The 24,793-nt window shown below is 48.6% G+C and overlaps 6 protein-coding genes across 6 annotated transcripts; 2 read left to right on the forward strand and 4 right to left on the reverse strand.

The window, feature by feature from the left end:
* Positions 1-28: 28 nt before the first annotated feature.
* Positions 29-7,142, reverse strand: FIBRA_03843 (uncharacterized protein; the record flags this gene model as incomplete). Its single annotated transcript, XM_012325669.1, has 9 exons — positions 29-61; positions 121-2,511; positions 2,567-5,011; positions 5,066-5,251; positions 5,300-5,480; positions 5,536-5,852; positions 5,905-6,633; positions 6,692-6,817; positions 6,867-7,142. 9 exons carry the CDS (start codon positions 7,140-7,142, stop codon positions 29-31), a joined length of 6,684 nt encoding a protein of 2,227 aa, XP_012181059.1.
* Positions 7,143-11,687: 4,545 nt separating this feature from the next.
* On the reverse strand, positions 11,688-13,369 carry FIBRA_03844 (uncharacterized protein; the record flags this gene model as incomplete). The annotated part of the gene is made up of 12 exons (XM_012325670.1): positions 11,688-11,892; positions 11,948-11,979; positions 12,032-12,080; positions 12,134-12,149; positions 12,204-12,299; positions 12,366-12,397; positions 12,454-12,548; positions 12,604-12,701; positions 12,756-12,872; positions 12,933-13,096; positions 13,149-13,183; positions 13,262-13,369. The coding sequence occupies 12 exons, from the start codon at positions 13,367-13,369 to the stop codon at positions 11,688-11,690; spliced, it is 1,047 nt and encodes a 348-aa protein (XP_012181060.1).
* Positions 13,370-14,262: 893 nt separating this feature from the next.
* Positions 14,263-14,975, reverse strand: FIBRA_03845 (uncharacterized protein; the record flags this gene model as incomplete). Its single annotated transcript, XM_012325671.1, has 4 exons — positions 14,263-14,304; positions 14,363-14,406; positions 14,513-14,828; positions 14,883-14,975. 4 exons carry the CDS (start codon positions 14,973-14,975, stop codon positions 14,263-14,265), a joined length of 495 nt encoding a protein of 164 aa, XP_012181061.1.
* Positions 14,976-16,106: 1,131 nt separating this feature from the next.
* FIBRA_03846 (uncharacterized protein) lies at positions 16,107-18,909 on the forward strand (the record flags this gene model as incomplete). Its single annotated transcript, XM_012325672.1, has 5 exons — positions 16,107-16,466; positions 16,706-16,918; positions 16,969-17,722; positions 17,778-18,022; positions 18,073-18,909. The coding sequence occupies 5 exons, from the start codon at positions 16,107-16,109 to the stop codon at positions 18,907-18,909; spliced, it is 2,409 nt and encodes an 802-aa protein (XP_012181062.1).
* A 384-nt stretch (positions 18,910-19,293) lies between these two features.
* Positions 19,294-20,104, reverse strand: FIBRA_03847 (uncharacterized protein; the record flags this gene model as incomplete). The annotated part of the gene is made up of 3 exons (XM_012325673.1): positions 19,294-19,711; positions 19,765-19,859; positions 19,910-20,104. The coding sequence occupies 3 exons, from the start codon at positions 20,102-20,104 to the stop codon at positions 19,294-19,296; spliced, it is 708 nt and encodes a 235-aa protein (XP_012181063.1).
* Positions 20,105-20,623: 519 nt separating this feature from the next.
* FIBRA_03848 (uncharacterized protein) lies at positions 20,624-24,735 on the forward strand (the record flags this gene model as incomplete). Its single annotated transcript, XM_012325674.1, has 13 exons — positions 20,624-20,812; positions 20,865-21,089; positions 21,135-21,794; positions 21,850-22,075; positions 22,133-22,288; positions 22,342-22,721; positions 22,782-22,869; positions 22,917-23,025; positions 23,082-23,413; positions 23,465-23,944; positions 23,995-24,254; positions 24,305-24,543; positions 24,597-24,735. 13 exons carry the CDS (start codon positions 20,624-20,626, stop codon positions 24,733-24,735), a joined length of 3,483 nt encoding a protein of 1,160 aa, XP_012181064.1.
* Between the last annotated feature and the right edge of the window lie 58 nt (positions 24,736-24,793).

A 24,793-nucleotide genomic window follows, 5' to 3' on the forward strand; every position in this document is an offset into this window, starting at 1 on the left:
CAAGTGCCCACACAACAGTACGCGATATCTACCAAGAATCGAGCATCATTTGTGCACATTCCTGACGATTCAGACTGTCAAAAAAGAGCATATTGTTAGAAACAGTAGATATGGACATACCCTAAGCCGTGTCATATTATGCGCGATTGACACATTCACGATGGTGCGCAACTTTCGCCGCACATCGACCTTACTCATGTTCAGCTGATAACTCCCGGAGCATTGACAATGGCGGGAAACGTTGTCCGACTGGAGCCGCTTGCACTTTGAGCAGCGCAGATCCTGTTGTGCAAACCGACGCTCCAGGTCGTAGACCATACTAATCAGCGCAAATTCAATCGTGGTGCGGTCGTACTCGCCCCCACAATTGTCGCAAAGCCAGCGCACATTGACCTCGAGATTGTTCGGAAGTAGCTCCGGATCACGACAGAAGTCGAACTCGCGCAGCCCATCACAATGACAGCAAGGGACGTTTGACAACTTGAGTGGCTCGCATGGGTTATGGAACGTCGCCTCGCTCGCGAACTCTCGCACGCCAACAAGCTCTAATAGGTTGCGCTTCAAGAGACCGACCTCGAGCTGATAGTCCTTCGCCAGGCTGAAGATTACACAGGCGAATTTGACGAACTCGAGGAGGGGATTCGTGAGGTGCAAGTGCGACCCAGGAAGTAAAGGAAATTCCCAGTAAACGAGCGCCTCCTCATCGGTGACAGCCATGCGATATCGTTCTTGAATATCGCCAACGGTTTTGAGAAGTTTCCTTGTGAGACGACGAGCGATGAAATCACGACAGGCATCCATTTCTTGCGTCTTCGCTATGCCCTTTTGGGTTGCATCTGGCGCGCCATTCTGCAGGACCCTCAGAGGAGCGCGAGCTGTGCCCGAGCTCTTTTGACACGTTCTGTAGAATTCCACAAGGAAGAAGCGAATCACGTTTTTGAAATCGCGCTGAATCGCAGGCGGCAAAAATGTCTCGATATTCCATCGCATCTCCACGGACAAGGCCTCGGGAGGGTTCACGGCCAAGGGATCTTCGCAAACAACTCCCGCAATATTTGCCTGATCCATGAAAAGGAGGAAATCATAAAAACGTGCTGTGTATAGGTAAACGTGCTGGAAAAGCTCGTGAGACGTTACTGCGGTTGTGATGTATGTCGCATACGCATGCGCCGTACCAGGGGGTTTGGAAGTGACCAAGAGAATTTTGCTGAGATCAGCGTATACGACATGAGATCCCAAGCGTTTGAACTCAGCAAGCATTTGGATGAATGTCTTGCGCATGAGCCCATGAACAAAGCGGTGAAGGCTCGGATCGTACATATGGGACGCATTCGAGCTTATCCACCGCCAAAAATGATCGATAGCGACGGATGCGGGACTTTCGAAATTGCCCTGAATCTTGTCCAATAGCCATGTCTTCACCATAGACTTGAGAATCGAGAAGGTCTGCGGTGAGACACTAGCGTCACCGAAAGTTAGATCTCGTGGCGAGTCCCCTCCCGCGTACTCGTCTAGTGTATGGGAAGAGTCAAAAGCAGTGGCTCCTCCACTACCTTCTAACTCGTTGACGATGACCGAATGCAGGACGGCATTGACCGCCAAATTACGAACCGTAATCTCCAGACAAACATTTGAATAACATCCCGGAGAGCAGAATTCAGTCTTAGACAATTCTTCAGATGGTCTAGCATCATTCTCCATCCCACCCAAGTCTGGACGATCCCCTGGCGACCACCACAAAACGATATCATGCTCCGCCAGTTTGCGAGCAAATTCGATGTCGGAAAGGAGCAGTGGTTGGTCACCATCAATATGGCCGAGAGGCACGTCGTAGTAGTTGGCTAGAGAAATTGATCTATCAAGCCATGTGCCCATGGTCAGATAACGGCCCACGAGCTTCTGCGCGACGCCTGTCTGCCACGGGAAGACATCTAAAGTGTGAGGAACTTTAGCCTTTGGCATTGATAACACAGGAAATTTAGAGAGTCTTGGTATGTGTGTATCAAAGTATGTCTGCTCCTTGCTAGACGAGATCACTAGCATATATGCTTGGGATTCCAGGAGTCCAAGCTCGCGAGAGATTGCTTTGAGGGCCATCAAATCACTGCCGTGATAGGTGCTAGTGAAATCGCATGTTGACGGGTACGTATACGAGACGTTCGACCTGGCGGATTGTCGACGTTTGTTCAGAAGCTCTGTATACAACTCGGATAGTCGAGGAATTCCTTGGCGCCGTGTGGCGGGATCAACTATGTGGAGCCTGACAGGGCTATTGGGCACGAACAGGGCGAAGACATGGACAGGAGCCGTATTGGAGCAAGCATGGTAGAGGAGGATATACTTCCCCGTCCTACCTTCATCCAAATATTTACGTTTGGATGATTGAGAGCTTGCTCGGCCAAGCTGGTCTAGATCGAACCCCACCGCTTCAGCCTTGTTAAGTGTCAATCCGCTGACCCCAGACACACATGTCTTGCCCAACCTCAATACGGCTCGCATAACAAGAGGTATCTACACGCCAAAAATACGTCATCTGTGCGGCAGCGGCTTTACAATTAACACTCACTTGCTGTTCAAACACACCATCCACACTAGGGTCACTGGTTAAGTCAAGGAAGTGCTCCTGCGCCTGTATGTATACGTCTTCACGGACACTCAGCTTGTACAGATTCACACATGGCCTGTCTCTTGGCAGACCACGGACCACCTTCTCCCATGTGTATATGTCTTTTCGAAATTGGTCCGACTTTGCCGGTGTACGGCGATGCAAGTAGAATTCCCGAGGTATGCGAAGGGGCAGGGAGACAAGATTACCCCCTACGGCAAGCCATAAGGTAAAGTGACCTGGTCCTCTAGCAGGACGGATTTGCACGACGTCCCAACGACTATTCAAATTCGTCGTAGCCTTGAACATTGAGGGCAGAACGGCGTCGGTCTCGCCATTCCGACAACGTCTCCAGATGGGCCTCTTGATCTTGAGGTATCTTCTATAATCTGTGACAGCGAGCTGATAGGAAGGCTGCTCCTCAGCTGGTTCCGGAGTGTCTTGTCGAGGCGCGGGTTTTCGATTGACGATTGCCAGGCGTGGCCGATCACTATCGCGCGTAGGAGTTCCAAAGTCCTCGAGATCATGAGTTTCCTGCTCCCCTGGCACCTTGAGTCGGAAGAAGTCCGTGACCTTGTGCTGATGGAACTTGTCATCTAGAGCGACGACGCGGCGATGCAACCAGTCTGGATGCTTGATTCGAGGAACTGGATTAGCTACCTTCTGCATCGCTGCAGGAATGGTAATCAATTTCTGGATAACGGACCCTAATCGCTCGATGTAGTATTCCCAGTCGAGAATGGACCGGATATCAAACTCCGTTAGACCATTATTCTTCAGCCATTTGCGCAGGTAAGTGCGCTTAACGCTATCTTCGGCAGAAAATATAGCGACTGGTACCGCCCGTTCTGTGACCGGTGCACCCGCTGGCTGTTTAGAAATGATGAACTTGCACGCAAGGCCCTTGTCCTTAACCATCTGGTCGCCCAAAAACTCTGCGAGACGTTTTGCGGTACTGATAGACGTCGATTTCTGTCCGGCATATTCGGCTAAGGTCTTCGACATGCTCCTGTTCTCGGCAATAAGCTCAATCAGCTCGTCATCTCCAAGGCTTTCCGCTTTGCTGAACAAGACATCTAGCCATCTATCTGCAACCTGAGCAACGGCCGCATAGCACTCTTCTGTCGTACCACCAAGCAGAAAGCGTTCGAAAATCTGAGACTGAAATATCTTAATAAGCTGCAGCTCGCCGCGTCGCTTGACTTCAAAGCCTTTCAATTCGGCCAAGGAGCCATCGTCATTGAAGACTGCATACCGCTTCTTCAGCAACTTATCCTCCTCTTTCGATGAAGGCAAGATCATCGCTTTATAAGGACCATCCAACTCGAAGAAGATCGAGTTTTCGCTATGAATGCGATATTCACCAGTTTCCAGGTCAAGGTCATGATATTGATGGTTCGTGAATTGTGCGTGAACGAGGTGATTGAGCATGGTACAGGGGTAGGAGAAGCCAATCGTTTTTCCATTGGTGAGCTTGAACCTGAAGTTCTCTGGGAAGATCCCAGGCAGCATGCACCAGATACCATCTGTATCCAATTCCAGAGGTCGACCAATCTGCTCCACCAGCTGTCGAGCCATTTGAATGATGGTGGCACCAGTCAAGCAAGTAATACCTGCCATCTCCATCGAATGCCAGCGAGCCCCCTTGCGCATGACGTAGCCGTAAAACGAGTTCAGAATACACTTGTGAGCCAGCTGAAGAGAGTCGTACAACACAATCATCTTCCTCGCCTCGTCTACCTCCGCGATCGAACGTTGCTCAGAGAGCACTGTGTCGAGGTTCTTCTTCCAAGTCTTGTGATGACCCTTGTATTCGTACCGTCGGTCACGGAATCGTCGCACTGTGTCAATATAGAATGGATTCTCCCTTTGACAGATAATGGCCTCTCTGTTCTCGACCTTCGTATCCTTGATCTTTTTGTATACTTTGCGCGAATAGTCACCCAGTCGTTTATGGAGCAAGGCCGTCTGCTCGGCATCAGTGAGGTCGATGAACTGGCGCTGAGAACCACCAGGTCGCTTCGGAGGGAATGTCTCCTGGTTCAGCGCGTGCTTGATCATGTTGAATTCGTCCCGCCGCGCAGGGAAAAATTCACCTCTCCATGCCCATGTCATACGACGATCGCAAGTTTTTCCGGGTCGATTATAGTCGCATACTGCACAAACTGATTCGTCGACCACGGAGTCCGGCTGCAGTCGGTTTGACAGCATGATATTTGGATACATGGCAGCAACATCCAAGTGGTAGATAAGTGGTTTATCCATGCGCTGAGGATTGTCTCGCATCTCCTCGAGCGCAGCTTGAATCTGGGCTTTCACCTCGTTGTAGTTCGTTACGCTTTCGAGAGATGACTTGGATTCCTCCATGATGCAGAAGGTCAGCGCCGCATCTAGTTCATCAATCAACTTTTGGGGAGAGAATGATAAGCATTGGCTGGATAGCAGTCAAATGGCGTCTACCTTCTGAACCGCAGATGGCTCGATCCTGAAGTGAGTAGGAATATCACTGCGGAAGACCCCAGCCTCCAGTGCCTCGACGTGGCCACCTACGTACGTCTCAGAAGCAAGGAGATGACCCTCCCACATGTTCCCGTGTTCTTCTTCATGCCTGTTGGGCATGATAATTTCCCCTCGATATGCTTCGACCTGTGAATGACTGAGCCGCATCCTCCAGCAGATCATACAACAGCTCACCATGAGCAAAGTCTCGCATAACGTGCCACTACCTTTCCGAAGTACCTCATCTGGATTGAGCGGAATGATATTGCACAGCGAGAAGATAAATGGATGCACATATTTCATGTACAAGTAATACGTCGCCACCGCATCTGACACTGAATACTGCGCGAGTGTTTGAGGTTGTTCCATGGCGTAGCTGGAAAAGGACAGCATAAGTAGGACACAAAACTGGGGAAAATAGAAGTGCGCACGGCGTCATTAGCTCCGGGTCCAACTCTATAGGGTCATACCCCAGCTTAGCGGTCGTAACGGCTTTGAGACCTTGACTACCTTGTGGAAGATACGAGTCGCGTTTGACCCACCGGAAGCAATCCATATGCACGCAAGTGCGACTCTTGAACTCGTCCTCGGAGTCTTTAGCGAAGCCCATTTCGATAAACATATCGATCCCATGAATCTTTGCACGAGCACATAAGAACGGGAAATCAAAGAAATCCCCGTTAAAAGTAGCCATGACCGTAGGCTTGACATCCTGTACGTGGGAGAAGAATCTCCGAATCGTGGATGACTGGCATTATTGCTGAGTACAATTCCGAGGGAGCAGGAACTACGCAACATACCTCATCAGGCTCGTTGAATATCGTGAACGGCCCTTCGTAGCCCTCCTTCGGCGTATACTCGAAATCCTCAATGTCCTCGCTAACAATGTCGCGATTCGTGATCAAAAAGCCCTGTCCGTCAACCATGTACGAAATCATCATGACTTGGTCGACCGCCTGGTCCGGGAATTTCAGCGGAGCCTTCGTCGTCTCAATATCGTACGCCATCACAACAGGGTCAGCACGCTTGACACGCTCCACAAGCTGTTTGAAGGCCGGCTGACCTGCCGTAAATGTGACCGAGTACCAGAGACCAACACGGATCTCGTTGTCCATTGCAACACGCAAATAGTACGGCACATCGAACTCGCGAATGTCGATGATACCCTCACGCGGGTCTTTGTCCCGCCCACCACCCCCCCAGGTGGTACTCGGTCCTGCTTCTGCCTCAGCGCGCCACGCGCCTTCCATCTCAATGTTTAAGCTTGCGCTAGCAGTGGAGTTGACCACCTCTGCATACGCGTCAACTGCGTCCAATTTCGCGCTGTTCGCAAGGGCAAGTGGCATGATATCGCGTCGAACAGCCAGGAGATCTGAGACGTTCCGAAAGTGTAGCTGCAGGTACAGTCGTCTGTGGCCAAGAAGATGGTTGGGTAGTTCCAAGTCCTCTTTACGTTCCCGCGTGATGCGATAAATATGTGCTTCGTACTTCTTTAGGAGCCATTCCTCGATAATGGTCTCCATGCCACTCTAGTAGTGAAGGCTACCGTTAGGCAACACCGAGATAGATAGATAGGTGTAGACGCACCTTGCAGGCGATGTAGAAGTATGGCTCATACTGCAGCGTGCTCTTGAACATGCCTCCGTCGTCTTGAATGAAGTAGAAGTCCACTCCAGCCTTGCCTGATGGCCAATCGGGATCCTTAACCAGTGTCTGCACGAGACGTTGGATGGCGACGCCACGGTCCGAAGAAATAACCCACCGGATGCATGTTGACCAACCACCCTTCTCTCCTGGGGCCCTCAGACACTCGGGAAAATCCAAGCTTCTCATCGACTTCGTCGTTCAAGGCGACCTGTTCAAACCGCTCCGCCAGCTGGGTCCCATCATCTTCGCGCTGAGGCTGAGATTCTGCTGGTGCGCCACCGCGGCCTCTGCCCCTTCCTCTCCCTCGTCCACCGCGGAAAGAACTATTGCCTCGATATCCAAAACGCGAATTTGCGCGACCTCTGCGAGGAGTAGGACCTCCTCGAGCCATCGCTGAGTTGATGAGGATAGAAGTAAGAGTAGAATAGCTTCAACTCGACTTCAAACGCGGTCTTGATCGTGTCACAGACGCGACGCATCACATGTGTGACATAACGCATAGGGCTCCGCAATTACTATTAAATACACTCAAACGGCAGATAATAAGATTATGTAGCAATAGTTTCTCCTGCGTTCACTATGTACTTGGGGAAGCGCCGTCTTGCACCGGCTGAAACCATATTCTTGGATCGCACTAGATCGCACTGCGTCGCGGAAGAGTTTGTCTTTCATGTCCATCTATTTACCGCACACATTATATTAACAGTCTAGCACTAGATAGTAGGAATTGAGTTAGGGTGTCTGTGGAGGGCGCTTTACGAGGGAGTATATCGTATGGTGATAATTAATAATTAGCAGAGTGGTATGGCTGTCAGTCACTATGATCACAATGTACGCATTTATGGATTATATATTGCTCTCCCTGAGGGCAAAAAATTCCATATGTTGTAGTGGATATTGCCACACCACCATCACCCTCAAACCTCTCCCTGTTCAGTCTTTATGTCATGTTGTCACGTAGCTCTGGTCGCTCGATGATTCAGCTGTTGCGCAATTTTGATGACAAGCTATTCATGGCCCTTCATAGCATGACTCAATTAGTGGAGGACAATAGATTAGAATTGCTCAACACAAGTACAAAGAACTGGTGGGAGAAGATGGGCAAGACATAGATATACAGTATACTGGCATGTATAGCCTTCCATAAACAGAGAATGTATGAGGATATATGTACGGTGCACAGGGGCTCGAGAGCGGGTGCCTCCTGGTGCTAGCTCTCGGATGACGCGGGCGCTTATCGAACGACACGCCACTAGAACAAACAACAAACAATACCGGAAAGATCCGGCCAGTCGAAAAGTGAATCACATTGTCGACCTGAGAGAGACCTTGTCAAGCAGGGTAATATGGCCGAGGCCAACGCTTCCGAGTCCGCCGCGCCAGACCCGGTAGTCGTCCCTTCTCTTCCTACGTATACTATCATTGCACCAGTAATGTAATCGCAACAGTAGTGCAATTACTGAACTTACAGCTGCTCCTCCCCCTCTAAAAATACCAATAAATCATGTATGATACAAAATACAAGTATGATCACTACTGTGTAGATTTTGTATGAAAAATGTGAGAGCGACTTGAATGCCTTGCAACTGTGTTTTGAGGACTACATCTCAATCAAGAGTGGCCTTGGGTAGGTGATCACCATGTCCAATCAACAATATAACACACCATGGCCATGTGAAGAACATACACACACTTATTCTAATTTCTCCGGAATCATCTGCACAACGAACCCCTCTTGAATCCTGTGTCGAACGATAGCGGCTCAAATCTGTGACATTCAGCCACAATCGGCATCGTGAATCTTGACTCAGCTGATGGTAGTAGTGGCGTACTTCGCATAGCTTCGCGGTCCAGCCACTGAACGCTGGGCAGACAAAGAAAACGGCATGCGCAGCATTGTGACGGTTGACGTGACGTTCCTCGGAGAAAAAGTTGCACTACTGTTGCGATTTTGTTTTGCTCTCGGTATTGCTTTTCTCTCGACATACTAAGCCTACGAAATTCATGTGTGTACTTTCGAACATTCTGCATTGACTGGCGAAAACTTTGAAACATTCTGATAAGATTTGCACTATAGGGAGCCCAGATACTTAAAAAGTTACATTACTGGTGCAATGATAGCATATTGTGCCATTCCCACCTTTACTAACCCACCCGGTCTCTTACAGTACACCAGCGATGCCCTGTCACGCCCTACTACCATAGGCTGTGCCTCCAATGCCTCAGTTTCGAGTATAAATTGCTACGCCAGAATGTACATACACGATGTACATACTGTTTACATAGGGCTCGGCCCTCACAGACAATAAAGGGCATCAAAAAAAGGCAAGGTAATCATCATATTAATACTTCAATAATATCCTATCCTATTTAGTGTGAATCAAGATACCTTCATCATCTGAGTCAGACAATGCTGCCTCTCATCCACATTTATCATGTATGCTCTTCCCTATACCCATGAGATAGATCTCGGTCCCGATGCAGTGGATTTTCGACGTTCTCCATCGTCCCCTGCATTTCATTTACTATGGTAGTTGTTGTTCCACTTTCGCCGTGATGCGAAACATATCAAGGTATGGTGCTGATTTCGAGTTGTGCACGAGGTTGGTCCTCATCGTGCAATTCGTTTTCGAATCGAACTGAGGATAAGTGGGACAATGCATATTGACTCGGCCGCGACTCGTCGCAGGACGGCCATTGAGACCCCGCTCTGGTGGAGCGGATGTCCCGGAGTTCCAACATGAATCGAGATGTGATGATTGAGGATATCCTATAAAAACTGATTTCTAATCATGCACGAGAATGAAAGAGAATGGGTACCGACGGTGCAAGAAACACAGCGACTTCATCATACTTCGCGTCCTGTCAAGTGGCGTCATCAACAACCATCTGTAATATCATAGGGTGCATTCGAGCGCACCGAGACACACATGACAATCATGTGCGACACATTTACCACAAGGAGTAGTCTTCAAACAAGTCAGCGAGGCTCTTGTCAATATGTAGAGTGTCTGCGCACAGGAAGTAAATCGTTCCTTAAAATACAACAAAAAATAAATCAGCCTTTGTCTTCAGGGAGAAAATTGGATATACCATTTTTCAGTAGCATCCAGGAGAGCGTGTCAGATGTCGCAGATCTATTTGAGCGATGTTTGACAAAATATACAGAATGCCATGTCACGAGGACCACAATGAGATCGCAGGCAATGAGACAACAATGCGTAATAATTGCAGCTTTTTGAGGCCATTGAATGTTAATAGTAGTCGCCGAGATCACGAAAAACTAGCAGTACGACACCTCTGTTCACAAAATGTTAGATGATTGTAACATACTCTTGAACTTAATGTGGCAGTCACCTTTGCACATTTGCCTCGGATAACTTTGTTTCTATTGCACATATTACAACGGAATGGAGAACGACCGTACTATAGTTGGATTCTGCATAATTATACTTCATGCCACCCAGGTTACACATGAACAAATACTAAGATAAATAGACTCACTATATTCGCGATCGCAGGGACGAAACCCAGGAAGAAAGTCAGCCCACAGAGCTCCCAGCGACGATTACTTAGGGCAAACACTCGCAAAGCCGAGATGGCTGCGAACCGGTCAGTGTGTGCAACAGTGGATGAGATATTGATTACCTGCAAAAACAATATATGAAACTACCAGCGATGTAAAAAAGAATATATCCATAGCATTGCAACTGAAAATACGGATCAAATAATGGTATTCGATGAGCTCGTGCAGGCACATACCTCTACAGTGACTACGAGTTAGAAAATGGATGAGCGTTGAAACAGAACGCGCACGCACGATAACGGTGGTCCAAGTGAAGACTGGCAGCATATTTGAGAGACCCAACGCAAGCATAACAAGTCGATTCAGGAAAAATAAGGAAAGTACACTCGCTGATCTGCATCCCCACATCGTACGAATTTCTTGAGCTAAAGTCAGGAAGTAATCATAGAATACGAGGGCTAGTAATAATTAGAAATGCAATGCAATTAGACGTATGATTGAAAATACCTGATATTGCCATTTGGCAGTATCTCATGCCAAAGCTAAAGCGCAAGTATTGAATCCCCATTGCAGAACCGAGACTCGGACACTGATAGGACTCACTAAGATCGCATAAATGCGAATAGAATCGCCGCCATTGAGACGCCTATCGCCAAAGAGCACTGAGCAGGTAGGGTCAGATCCAAGACAAGACAATACGAATCCCAGTCGCCCAACCGCGCTCCAACCCACAATTCAACTTATATAACCTGTAAGAGACAAATGATAGCACCAGTTCCGTGGATCGGAACTTACACCCAGTAGCACAGCCCATGATCGGAACACATATGCATCTCAATTGCTGACAGTTGCGACAAAACAGCACAGACTCCGCATGTATATGATTCCTATGTGAGCTTTCACCTCCTCTATCCCGACTACTAATTCATTGAATGAGTAATTATGATCCGCATAGCTGCAGTTCGGAGTGTATACATACAACCTGATACTGTATAGCATTTCTTCGGATATCTATAATGATGACCTTGGGTTTTGCAGTTCTCTCTTCAGACCCATTGTGAGGAGCGGCTCGGGGGATGGGGGGTTCAATACAATGGTACCTAATCGCGACGCCACGACACAAATTATACAAGATACATTGGAGTGAGTCCATTGAACTGTCCGAAAGCACGTCCAATAAGGATACATAGCATAGCAACGAAATGATCGGGAATATATGAAATGGCTATATACTTATCAGGATAATTAGAGTATTTGCTATAATTGCATGGCTGGCATCTGGCGCGGCAGCACCTCGATCGAACTCGCAATAGCGCAAGGCCAGGAACCTGGTGTTCCATGGCTCCTCAACCATGCCAACCATGAGCGCGGAATGCTATGGGGGTAGAAAATGATTTTTGTCGCATTTGCCTATGTGTCCAGCATCCATGGGGCGTGGTCATCTTCGCACGGTATGGAGCTGGGGCGGAAAATCATAGACGACAGGCGAGATTGGACAAGATGTGGTCGTTCTTCACAAGAGAAGATCGTGCCGATGGATTCCGGAGCTTCGGGGCTGTCGATGCGTATTTGGCGGATGTCGAGAATGAATCTTGAGATGAGAACCGACATCATCCTGCAGGCGGATGTCAATCTCTGAAACATAGCATAATGCAATACTACAGACGAACATGGTGATGAAGGTACCAAAAGCCATAAAAATCTAATGGAGGTCATTAGCCAGAGGATAGTCCAAAGACCTCATGAAGACCTACGCCCGAAAGGACAAGAATTAGTTGTGTGACATTCATGCCGAGTAGAAGCCTAATAACGAAAGATGTAATATATGGCGCAGGACTGTGCAGATACGGACGTACACAAAATATAAGGTACCTGCACGTAAAAGTATAAGCACCCTGCGAGATAAAATTCGAATATGAAGCATACCATCCCGGAATAACTGTCGTGAAAGCGATGTTCTTGTGGCCGTCCTCGTCGGGTGCTGATAGGATTCATACGTGTTGTACCATGTGACGACAATGACTATCGTGTCAGATACAATGAGGCAGACGCGGATCAGAATCACGACTACGCGAAAATGTTAGTCACAAATCGGAAAATGTCCAACAAGTAAATTACATCTGAATATTACGAACGCGATCAATCAATGGCCAAGAGAGTAGACGAACACACTCACAAGTTGCTCACACTCGGAGAAAGCTTAGTAATAACTTGGCAAAAGTGAGAAGATAAATCTGGTGGTGGTGCAAACGATGTCTTTGCATTGTAAACCTAATGGAAGCGTGAGTTAAGTCCCTGTGACTACACAAGAAAAAGAAAAACATACGATATTAATCATAACAGGTACTAGGCCCAATATCAAGGTCCCTATGGCAAGTCGCCAATCGCGATTACTGACAGCGTAGACACGAAGAGTCGAGACAACTATTATCGAAGATCGTAAACAGAGCCGAGGGTCGTGAAGGAACGAATATATACCTGCCCACAATAGCAAAATTGTGACCGCGCAACCGATATTCAACCAGTTGACTATCATGCAGCTGAAGCCAAGCATAAGGATGGTAGCTTTGGTGTGAATGTGAAAGCACGTTACCCCTGCATAAAGAATCATCATTTTTATTACAATCAGCCGTAATATACACTCAGGAGACTTACCACTCCAGTTTCCCAAGGCGCGACGATCAGTACAGCAGTTAATCCCATACCCAACATCACGATCCGATTCAGGAAGAATAAGATGGTTACACCTGTCGCCCGACAGTTCCAAATATGCTGGATTTCCTGGCCAAGTGTGAGGAAGTATTCGTAAATTACTAGTGCTATTTGATAGATGTGTGAGCACGGCAGCGGGGTGGAAAATATAGCACATACCTGACGCCACGAGTTGGCAACAAGTGAACATAAAACTGTTTGTATGAGAGGACGGGTCAGTACGAACGAGGATACGAAGGCTCAGACTCACTCAGGCTCCCAACGACTTGTACCCGATTCCTGCGCCACGGCCGACATTCCAGTCGCTCCTCATAGACCCAGTTGAGAGTAGGGTTAGACGGGGTCTGCGTAGCACAGACTTGTGAAAGCGAAGTGTCCATTTTGGACATCGTCCAACCTTATGTGAACCTTCGAAGCCATGCCAATGACAGATGCTCCCAGCGTTGCCCAACAACAATAACACGCCACAGCATCCACACGGCGACCATGCATCAGTGTTCGTCTCCTACTCTTCTTTCTCGAATGGCACAACGCGAATCCTATGCATATCCCTGCCAGTTTTGACCAAAGCATCAGCATCTCCCGAGGCACAGACTTACCACACATAGACAGTCTTCAATAGAAAAGCCACCTTAGGCCCCGTTCTAGCTGCTCAGGAACACGTATATATCATGATGCAGTCAAGCGCAGAAGCCTAAACCAGTGCCAGGGAGGCGATATAGCATCCGTCAAACGCGTCCATCCGTCAGGGGACTACGCTTCGCTCGGCTATGTCAAAGCGGACCACCGATAAATCTCACCACCTGCACTCAGAGTGGTTGGCACGAAAAATTGAGAGGCGATGAGAGTCTATCTATAGTCGAAGTGACCCAAGGCTTGTCCCAAGGTCAGAGGATGGCTGGTCTCGTACCCAAACGTGTCTTCGACACGTTTGGGTACGAGACCAAGGATGGCGTGCTGCAGGACCAGCGACAATCATATTCACATTAGTATCAGTTGCTCAAGCGTTCCAGTCTCACGGTCGCTATCGTCTCAGCTCCGCCGGCACTGGCAGCCATATATCTTCAATCTCGAGTCATCGCAATAAAAAATCAGTGTGGCTATATAAACTGCAACAGTGTCGTCCATGCGCAAATGATCGATGTAAATACTCCCGCAGTCGGTATAAAAAAGTGGTTACAGTATGTAAGAGTATGCTCATGTCCAAAGGAATGAAGAAATTTAGACTAGTCGTCCGTATCGTTGATCTGTGATTAGATTCATGCGCTAGCAATTACAACCTCGGCGAGCGAGAACGGTCTGGCGCATATCTCGTCTGCGTGAGTCAGATGCTTGTGTGAGTAAATACCAGAGTAAACGAGATCTAGACACACCATCTCATTTTCCTTCCGCTCGAAACCACACTTCTGATAAAACGCTGGAAGAAATACATGAGCACATAAACCAAAGACGCAACCACAGACACCTGCGTATATTGTTGTCACTGCAGTTAAGAATGGTCTTGTAGCAACCACTGTTCTCACTGATGCCTGTGAGGGCTTGGATGATCCTCAAACCAAGCTTCTTCCCCTGTTGTGACTTGTCGACGGCTATATCTTCAATGTGACCGACGCTTCCAAGGCCGCGGAGAAATTTGCGTTCAATGAACACCGTACCAACGGCGACAATCCGATCCGAGGGCTTGTCCACAATTACAATAGAATAGTAGGTACGGGACGCCGCCCTGATAGCGTTGAATTGCGTGACCCAAGCGCCCTCGCCCGGGTCAGTGACAACAGTTAGAACGGAAAGGACGGAAAGATGGCCGCGCTTGTAATCCGTTGATGCGAGAGGTCGGAGCTGTATCTCAGTGTCAGCATGCACATGAGGTGTCTACATGCATAAGATACGAACATGGAGGTCTGAAGGCAGCTGCTTCTTCGTCTCGTCTGGTATATGTTCGGCCGGGAACAACAGGTCGAGCTCTGAATCAGGTGTGAAAGGCATTATGTCTACGTATAGAAGAGCGTCCGTGTGTGTATGATAGGCTATTCAAAGCAAAGCAAAGCAAAGGTAGGATGAGTGCGGGTTGTTGAAGAAACACAAGTGAGGATGACGGGTTATAACCTTTTCGGGGAAGCGCGCACGTTTCCGCTCTAATTGGCGAGCGCCGCGAGGCTGTCCCCACCGCCCATGCCAGCGGTGCACGGTGGCGGCGAACTTTGCACTTAGTGTATATCTCACAAAGCTGGCACACCCCAAACCCGAGCCACGAATGTCCTCGAACAACGATGTCATGCTATTTTCTTGCTTTGGATGATCATTCCTCCTCATTGCTGTGGCATTGCATGTAGCATGGATAACTTGAATCCACTGGTGTCCGATCACCACTCAGGGTGTTGTTGCTTTGTCCGCAACCCAAAGAACTGGTGTCCGTAAGTAAATGAGTGCTTGAATATATTGCCGGTGCACGTGTTCGCGCATGAGATTGTCCAAATTCTGAACAAAGTGAATGACTATGGGCTTGTTCAGAGACTGAAATTTTGCTTTAGGCTGGATCTAATTATACTGCACATTGAACTAGCAGTGGGCCTGCACACCGGGAAACCTCTGAGTCTTTCAAGTTCGGGCTCAAGAACTCAAGATATTCTCGTGGCGGCTGAGTCTTTAAGACGGTTGATGAATCGTTGCAGTCCTCTAGACATGCAATACGAAAATACACATCGAGTCTCTGTCCGATACTTAAGCAGTATGTAGCTAAAAGTTGGTGGTAGCCAGTCCTTAGATGACGACCTCTGGAGTGTAAGGTGGACGGTCGTCTTATAGCTAATTAGTGGTTATGCGGTCTAACAGGGTTCAATTGGGGCATTATTTATGTCCGGAGGCACACTGGTCTCGTACCCAAATGCGTATTTCTTCGACACGGCTGGATACCAGACGAAGGTCAGCCTCCAGCGCAGTTTCACTACTTTCGAGTCGATGTCCGTGCTAAGTATGCTTTGGAGTTTGGAGGCTTAGTCTGACTGACTGAGACTCAATTTCGGAGGGCGAACGAGGACGCGCACACGTGACTAAAACGCGGTTCGCGTTAGACGGAAGGCTAACTTGTCGTCAACATCGATCTTAACGACCTACGAGATGTCGACCACGATCACTTCTTTGCTCAATTCTCTGCACACTCGTCTGCAATCTCAGACACAGCTTCTTCCTACCCTACATATTCAACTTGGCCTGCCACCTACAGCCCTCGCAGACGAGCTCTCTGCACTACAGCAACAGCTAGCGCAATGCATCGAGAATCAGATCGAATTGCGACAAAAGCAGGTCTCAGAATGGATGCATAGGTGTGATAGTGTCGAGGACGAGTGCTTGAAGTATGGCAAGGCACTAGGCGGCCATGTGAAGGCTACGGGGACCAGCGTCGGCGAGATTAGGAAGGAACAAGTGTTGCCCAGACGCTTTCAGAATGCTACAGAATACCAGGAGAAACTGAGACAGGTGAGGATTCATCTCAGTTCTGTGCATGGTTGCATCGGACTGGCGTCATTTCGGGTTGAGCATGGATAGTGATTAAAGCGTACTATTACGATGCTCACTTGGGCGCGGCTCTAGCAGCGTGGCTTAAGCTGTGGCATTCTGAGACAAGGATTTCCACGCATCTTTCATTTTGTATTAACTCTCTGATACTCAATTGCGTGTCTACAACAACGCTCATACCAGCTTTGGGTCTTCCACAGTTGTATCATACAAAACTCGAACAATTATTGACACTCACGAATAGAATCGTAGCACTCTCGCATACACTGGGACGTGATTTTTATCAAGAAGACATACTTGAGCCAACTCCAGCCATAGACGAAGATGACCTCGACCCAACAGCATGCCGTGACGTGACCCCTGAACGCTTCTCTAGGCTCGAGAAGGAGCTAGTGAGAGGGAAGGGCGAAGTCGTGAGTTTTGTGGACTACTGGGGCATATCTGTGCGCTTATATCTCAACAGACCAAACGACTCTCACAACTGTCCGCGAGCATGGTGCAGATAGATTGGTTGTACACAGAGTTGGGTATGTCACCACCAGCCCTCGACGGCCTTCCGTTGTCATCCGTTCTTGGTTTATCTTCGCATCCCCGCTCGATATCGTCGTGTGGTGACAGGACCACTTTGTCAAATTCCTCCGATCCATTCTTGAATATATCGATTGCTTCGTCGGTTCCGATGTCCTCTCCCACTCCCACAGCACGTGCAAAGCAGTCTCTTCCATTCCTGTTGATGACAGCTCCAGAGGAACCGGAAGACATATCCGATGTGGAATATCAACGCATATTCGCTCAATTTGTGGCACGTATGGAGGAAGCCTCCAACGAAAATTTACAGGATATGAATGTAAATGTCGGACTGGAGGGTGTTGATCCCACCCTTGGCCTCATTGCATGGGCCGAGGCTACGCGCGCGGAGCTAGAGGACATCAAACGGCGACGAGAGGCTCACATTCAAGCTATGTATGACCAATTAGAGGCGCTCTGGCGGAGACTTGGTATTTCTGATGAAGACATGGATGCGTTTGTGGAGGCACAGAGAGGTAGTACGGAGGGTACGGTGAAAGCATATGAAGAGGAGCTTGAGCGCATGCTGGAGCTCAAACGAGAGCGTATGGGTGCCTTCATTGAGAATGCAAGGGCGGAGATCGTCGAACTGTGGGACGAGCTGATGGTAGGCAAAGACGAGCGTGCAGATTTTGCACCATTTGCGGATGGTACGTACTTTCCGAGGTGTTTTCTGATAGGAGGAACTCAGACTACTATTATTAGATGAGCATACAGAAGAGCTCTTGTCGATCCATGAGGAGGAAATTAGACGCCTCAAGGAGGAGCGACGACTAAAGGTGCCTCTGCTTGCTAGCATTAAGAAATATTTCGATATTTGCCAAGATGAGAAAGAACTTGCAGCAGCAGCTAGTGACCAGAACCGTCTTCTTGGCCGAGGACCGCGAGACCCTGGTCGACTGCTTCGCGAGGAGAAGATGCGTAAGCGTGTCACGAAGGAGAAGCCTAAGGTAAGCGTCACCTAAAACGCATTCGTTGAAGAACTAACCTGCTCTCTCAGCTCGAGCAAGATCTGCTCGTGTCTATTCCAGCCTGGGAAACCGAGACGGGACGAGTATTCCTTGTGCACGGGGAGAGCATCATGCAGGTCTTGATGGAACGATTTAGCGTACATGATAAGGAGAACAGTAACAAGCGGAGTAAGACACCTCGAGCAGGTTCTGTGCCTCCACGCTCCAAGACACCATCCAATCCACCTCTCCACTACATGCCAGCAGTCAATCACGGAGGAAAGACCACCGGGGTAGTTACACCCGCGGTGCGTTCGGGATCAAACATGACCTCATCTTCGCAGTCTGTACCAAACAAACGTCCTCGATTGGGAGAATCGACCTCCGCATATAACAATGTGCCAATGCCGAGCAACGTAGCCGCTTTGGGTATATGTAGGGGTCCCAGCACGTATCGTCCTCCGTCCCCCAGCAAGATGTCCGGAAAGATGCCTATGGATTCATCATCGCTTCCGCGGCCAGTATCGGTAGCGATGCCTGTGCCTAAACCTAGAACTGCGCATCATGTACTAGGCCATGGACGAGCGCCGTCTGCACAAGCTTCGCATCTGCATAACTACCATCCCTACCAGTCCGCACAGCCACAGATGCGGGCAGCTTCGCACTGTTCGACAACCTCGTCGCATAGGGCGTACGAGGCTGTGGCGCTGGGCTCGAGCATGGCCGCGAAGAAGGCATCCCGAGCACGGCGTGAGAGCTTCAAGCCACGGCCTAGTATGGATGATGCCTGGAATGTCGGCATGATGCCCGCTCCAGACGGAGGTGGGCAGCGGCGGTGGGCAGGCTTTGCGGGCGCTGTTGTAAAGGAGGAAGAGGAAAACTATTAGACGTGTTACCTGTGCTTTGGGTCTTTGTGTGGATGTGATTCTACATTATTCGTCTTTGTTGTACATTTGAGGAAGTCAGTGATGTGATATCTATCGTGAATTATTGATACGTTGTCATTTGTTTGTAGAGTAGTATGCAGCGATGTGCTCTGTGACTCTGAGCAACGTATACAATGTGTGGCAGTGTTTTGCATGCCACAGAAGAAGTCAAGTGCTCTCGCTCGTCATGATATCACCACGCATTTACACCGAGAAGTCATTGTTTCTGTCTTATCGCTACAAATTCCCGAATTACAACATATGGGATACACCAACTAGCGCGACGAGAGACCAGCCCGCACTCGCGTGGACAGAATACTAAATAGAATACAGATAATTTACAGTTCAAATCGCCATTGTGATCCCAATCATCATGGGCCAGAGGATGAAGACCAAGCGGAACTTGACTCGTTCGAGATCGACAGTAGTTCGTGTCCAGAGACCCCCGCCACTTGCACCAGTTTTGGCCTTGTTCATGTATGGGTTGTGAGTTTGAGTGCCGGTAGGTGAAGAGGTTGTACTGGTGGGACTTGATGTCTGCGTAGTTGAAGAAACAGTGGATGACGTAGTCATAGTGCTGGGAGAGCTGGGATAAGGCGCAATAGCGGAAGATGTAGACATCGCAGCCTCAGCGCCTCCAACGGTAGAAGAAATGACAGCCTTCTCTGCGCCTTGAAAGGGTGATGTATCGTCCATAGCAGTGATCGTGAAATCGGCGGTGTAGACTGTCAGCGGCGGCGTCTCGCAGATAAAACGCATGTGGCTTAATCTCCTAGTCAAATTTCTCAGCCCGGGTGCATAAGCGGAGAAACGTACTATTCCGAGCCGTTGGGCCCCCAGGTTGGAGAGATCCAAATTTTCTGCGACCTCCGAGTGGGGTCAACATTTTTGGCTAGTGTAGCAACAAATGTCTAATAGAATCTTCGTGAACTAGATGTCTACTTGCTTGTACGTAACTTACGTCGTCTTCAAGATAGAGGTCAATTTTCATGGGTCCCATTTCCGACAAAGACGGCCAGGTTTTATCGTTGATCCAAGTCACAGAAGAGAGACGACCAGCGCCCATAACCGTCTTGGCTATAGGGCGGGTCGGGTATACACTAGAAGCTACAGAGGCGACGTAGAACAGCATAGCAAAGATGTGTATGCCCAGCATCGTAGTCACAGACCACTTTATCTCTGCAAAAGCGACAATCGAGTTGGTAAACAAAAGCCTCAAGATCGTGTAGATGCTGGAGGTCGGACGTTGAAGGTTGACTTCAATCTGTCAGTCAGCTGTCATTGGGTCAGTCTCTTTTCAGCAGTTGCTTGACCGGCGACTCAACTTGAACCAAGTCAGCTTGTATGCTGGCGCGATTAACGCGCCCGTCACGTGGATAATCACGGGATACACGTGATCGCGGCACTCCTGTCGCGATCACTGTCAGTGTTACTGGCGGCGGGGATGGGCCCCAGGGAGTAGACAATCCTTATCTGTTTTGTTCGCCCAACCTCCGAAGCTGCTCACAACTTGAACTTGTCTGCTTCTTGATCGAGAGCGCTTTGGAGACGGCACACCTTCTTCCCTTACGTGAAGCAAGATCAATCTCGTGGCATCTCTTCTGGTGACTGCGGAGATTCTGAGATGTGCTTGGATTCTGCGTAGCCTGCACCTAACTTAGAGGTCGTTTTCGATATGTTCCGCACGCTCCTCACGCCACTTAGTGCGCGCTTTTCGTTTCAACCATCGACTCCTCATCCGAGTGGACAAATTGAGCGCGATGAGTTGGCACCAGAGGTGTTTGCCCGGGACGTGCTGGTGGAGGTGATGAGGTCCTCCATTGAGAGGCTCAAGGCAGCAGAGATTTTGGAAGTGAGAGGGGAGGTATGTCGGAGCTAGGGCTACGCTTTACATTTCAAGTTGATAGTTAGGACAGGTACTGACAGAGATACACAAAGTCATGCTTGAAGATGTTACAACAAAGGACGTATTTCGTGAGACGGATGGCTTCTTAGTGGTCATAAGCGTTCTCTCTGCTCTTCAAGCTGACCTCGGGAACAACGAGGCTCGAAGAGTCCAAATCTTAGATGCGACCCGACTAGCATTCGTTATACTAGCCGAGGCATTGTATCAGCACGGGGAGAATATTGATTTCTTCAAGGTGTGTAACGTCTCCGTGATTTTCCACAACCTAACACTCTCGCAGCACTCTGTTGGATATGATTCCCTCACACAAGCCATCCTGGGATTGGTTTCTGACAGAACTACAATCAGACATACACTAGGGTTCCTAGTTTCTCTCGCACTGCATAGATTTTCTATGTCTGGTATCTTTGATTTTGGCTCCGAGACAGATTATGCGCAATTGGATCACAGAATCCGCGACTTTGAGCCCGCATTCGGGACTATATTCCTGCCAGAGGCATTGTCTATGCTGTACCGATTTATACCGCAAGCGTCGGCGGACGGACCTGCGTTACGTTACAGCATCTTCAAACTCCTAGAGCGTTTGTCGTATCACAATCATCGAAATCACTGCGTTTTGAGCAGCCTCGATATCGCAGGGCCACTTTTTCAGCAATACTGTGTATGGAAAGATGACGTTGACGTGGTCAAGCAGGAACGTCAATTGGTGGCGAAGCTTTTGCGTCGATTGATTGATGTGGGCACCACGACAGACGAGGCACGCCTTATGTTTCAACGCGCATTGCGGGTGGACGACACACTGGACCCCGATGTTTTGGAGTTGTTACGTGCGGGCATGAAAGTGCAATGGCCAGAGCATATGACATTGCAGTCTCCCGCTGCTTTACAAGTAATCCACCCGAGCATCAGAGGCTTGTCACCGTCCGGCTTCACGTTCATGGTGACGATGTTTCTCTCCTTGCACTTTGACATAATCTCTGATGAGTGAATATCAGATCTGGGTCTGGATTGAGAAATTACCAACTACCTCCCACACAATCTTCTCATGTCTTCTAAGGAACACTACCATTGTCACACTGTTATTACGACCTGACGGGACACTTGCGTACAGTGGCAGCCCTGGAAGGGATCCTGTTCCGTTAAATGTTAACGTAGTCAGGGCTCGCTGGGCCCACCTTACATTGGTGCATTATCCACATCGTTCCTCAAACCCGACCGTCAGTAAGTGTGTCTGTATTCGGGAAGTTTAGAGGAAGATCTCAGAATCACAATTAACAGGATTGTTTTTGGATGGCGTCTTGGTAGATGCCCTTAATTGGCATTATCCAGGACTAGAAGCAACTCCGGGTCTAGGAATGTATCAAATTGGAGATAACGGTGCTTCTGGCATGAATTGGTGTTTCGCTTCTGCGTATCTTATCGCTTCCCCTCTGGGTACAGTCTTACCTCGCTTCATCCAAGGTGTTGTCGTAATTTGATGTTGACAGGTGATAGCATTCCCCGTTTTATACACCACCTTGGTCCTCGATACTCTGCGCAATTCAAATCCACGGAACTGGCCAAGTTTCTCACATACGAAGCATCTACTGCACTGCATATTCATCTTGATGGCGGCGCACAACAGTCTGTAACACGGAAAGATGTTGCTCAGCTTCATGATGCAATTAAGGGCGGACTTAAGATCAGCGAGTCATCCTTTCTCTTTGCTATCACCCCCTCGAGCAAGATTTACAGAAGGGGGATGCCTAAATCTCAAGGGATCATTGCCGATGGCGACGTTTTCATTGCGAGACGTGGGGCGCTGGACCTCGCTATGTGGAGGATCGGTGGTGCGACTGTTGCATTGCGTTTAGTGGGACTGTCTCATGTAAGCGATGCTGTCTTAAATTTTGCGTACAAAATTAATTCATTGTGGGGTTTATTGCAGAGTGCCCATGAAGTTTCGCGGGCGCTAGGTATCCTGGTAGACGGGTTAAAGAATAGTTGGCAGAATTCTGAAGATATGGAGCGACTCCGTATGTTTTATCACTTGCTCATATGCATGGTTCCTAACAGAGTCCAGGTGGCTACGATGTATTGACCGCATTTTTGCGTGCTAAGAGTCAGTATATCAACATGACCGGTTTTGAGACGCTTTTCGAGTTTCTGGGCTTCAATTTTCGCACACCGGAGTAAGTCTTCTAGTTTGTGCATGTACATTCGGATCAATCGTACTGAATGATATTAGTCAGTCTACTATAGTGAACACGATTGCTTATCGCGCGATTGCTCTTGATTTCCAACTCTGGGCCTCTACGAGGGAAGAGATTCAGCGTGTACACCTAGAACATTTCGCCACTCTATTGTCAGCCAGCAAGTTTAAACGTTTCAATATGAAGCAGCGGATAATCAAATTGGGCGTTATCCGCAAATTACTGTTTGTGCTGCAGACCTCTTTGTATTCCATGGATATGCTGTCGTCTTTGATTGGTGCCATCAAGGTAGTAGCTCAGGCTCAATTTACTCTTGACGATGCTATCAAGCCCATTGTATCGTATCTAGCTTCTAATCTCCACGAAGGTCAGGTTGCTTTCAGTTACATCTCCAGATCAATATGCTGATTCTTCACAGTCGCCGCCGATGCAGCTTCCCCACGTTCAATAGTTTCTCGCATTGACTATGTTAACGCTCAGTGTAAAGCTGAACAAGTCCTGGGTATGCTGGTCTCGATCCTTAGCTCACCTGCTGCATATGCAAAATTCTCTGGCGGGCTTCCTGTAGGCCGCGTTTGCCTTCTCCTACTTGGAGAGCGACCGTCACCCACAACCGCATCTCTGATTCTGCAACTTGTCGGTATCAGTCTCAGTACAAGCGTTAGTTTTAGCCGGAAGTTTGAACTGGCTAGTGGTTGGAACGTCCTCAAGACCATTCTTCCCCATGCTTGGGATTCTGTGGTACAAAAAGCTGCATTTGATCTACTCTTTGGCCAAGTGGGGGACCAAGCAGGCGCCCCTCCAGTAGTTACGTGTCCTCAAATCTTACCAGCAATATTTTCCGCGCTGAAGTTGAATCTGGATATCGCCATGAAAACTGTTGGCGGGAACCTCGTTGGTGCGTTATTTTAGCTGTATGTTATCGACATAGTTTCACGTTTCCGCCAGACTTTAGCGAACAAACAGCTACCGTAGAAAGCTTGTTAGAAGAGTTGATTCAGTATCACTCGACAATTCCTACCTTCCGTCACGTTTTCAAATCTCAGGCGATCACCCTTTCATTCATTGAAGCATATCAATCACTTGTGACTTCAGTCTCAATGGCAGGTGATCTGTATCCTGACTTCATTCGAATCTTGGAGAAGCTGTCGCATCTCGGCCTCAGTATTGTGTTAGATAATAACGTATCGAATTCTCAAAAAGGAGAGGTATGGTGAACACTCTTCCTGATGTCCTTCATAACTGATATTATGATCAGATAATGGAGATACTACAGTCCGCTGAAACAGCTCTGAATCCGCGTTCGTCGCAAGAGACAACTATTGACTCCGCAGCCGTCGTTGGCGGTAAACACCGTAGACGTCGTGTAGCGTCGGTCAGACTAAGCGTGCAGCTTGGTGAGAGCACCGTGAAGAGATCTGTGTCTCGAATTCAAGACTGGCGTAAAGCTGTCATTGCGACAGAGCGGAAGAGAATACGAAAGACAGTACTTGACATGTGCGTTTCACTTGTGTGTGGGGGGGCAACTTTGCTTTGCTCATAACATATAGGAGAGAATACCATCGGCAAATCAGCAGCCTCACCGATTGGGCGGGTATACTGGATATCGAGCGTGGACTTTGGGCTAACTCCTCGCATATTCGTAGTTGGCGATTGGATGAAACTGAAGGTCCATACAGAACCAGGTAATCAATCGTCTGTAACTTTAGTATTGGCGGCTGAAAGAATCTCCAGGAAGAAGCTAGAA

The sequence above is a fragment of the Fibroporia radiculosa genome (assembly GCF_000313525.1).
Source record: "Fibroporia radiculosa TFFH 294 genomic supercontigs, scaffold2314, whole genome shotgun sequence".
In the NCBI taxonomy this organism is placed as follows: Eukaryota; Fungi; Basidiomycota; class Agaricomycetes; order Polyporales; family Fibroporiaceae; genus Fibroporia; species Fibroporia radiculosa.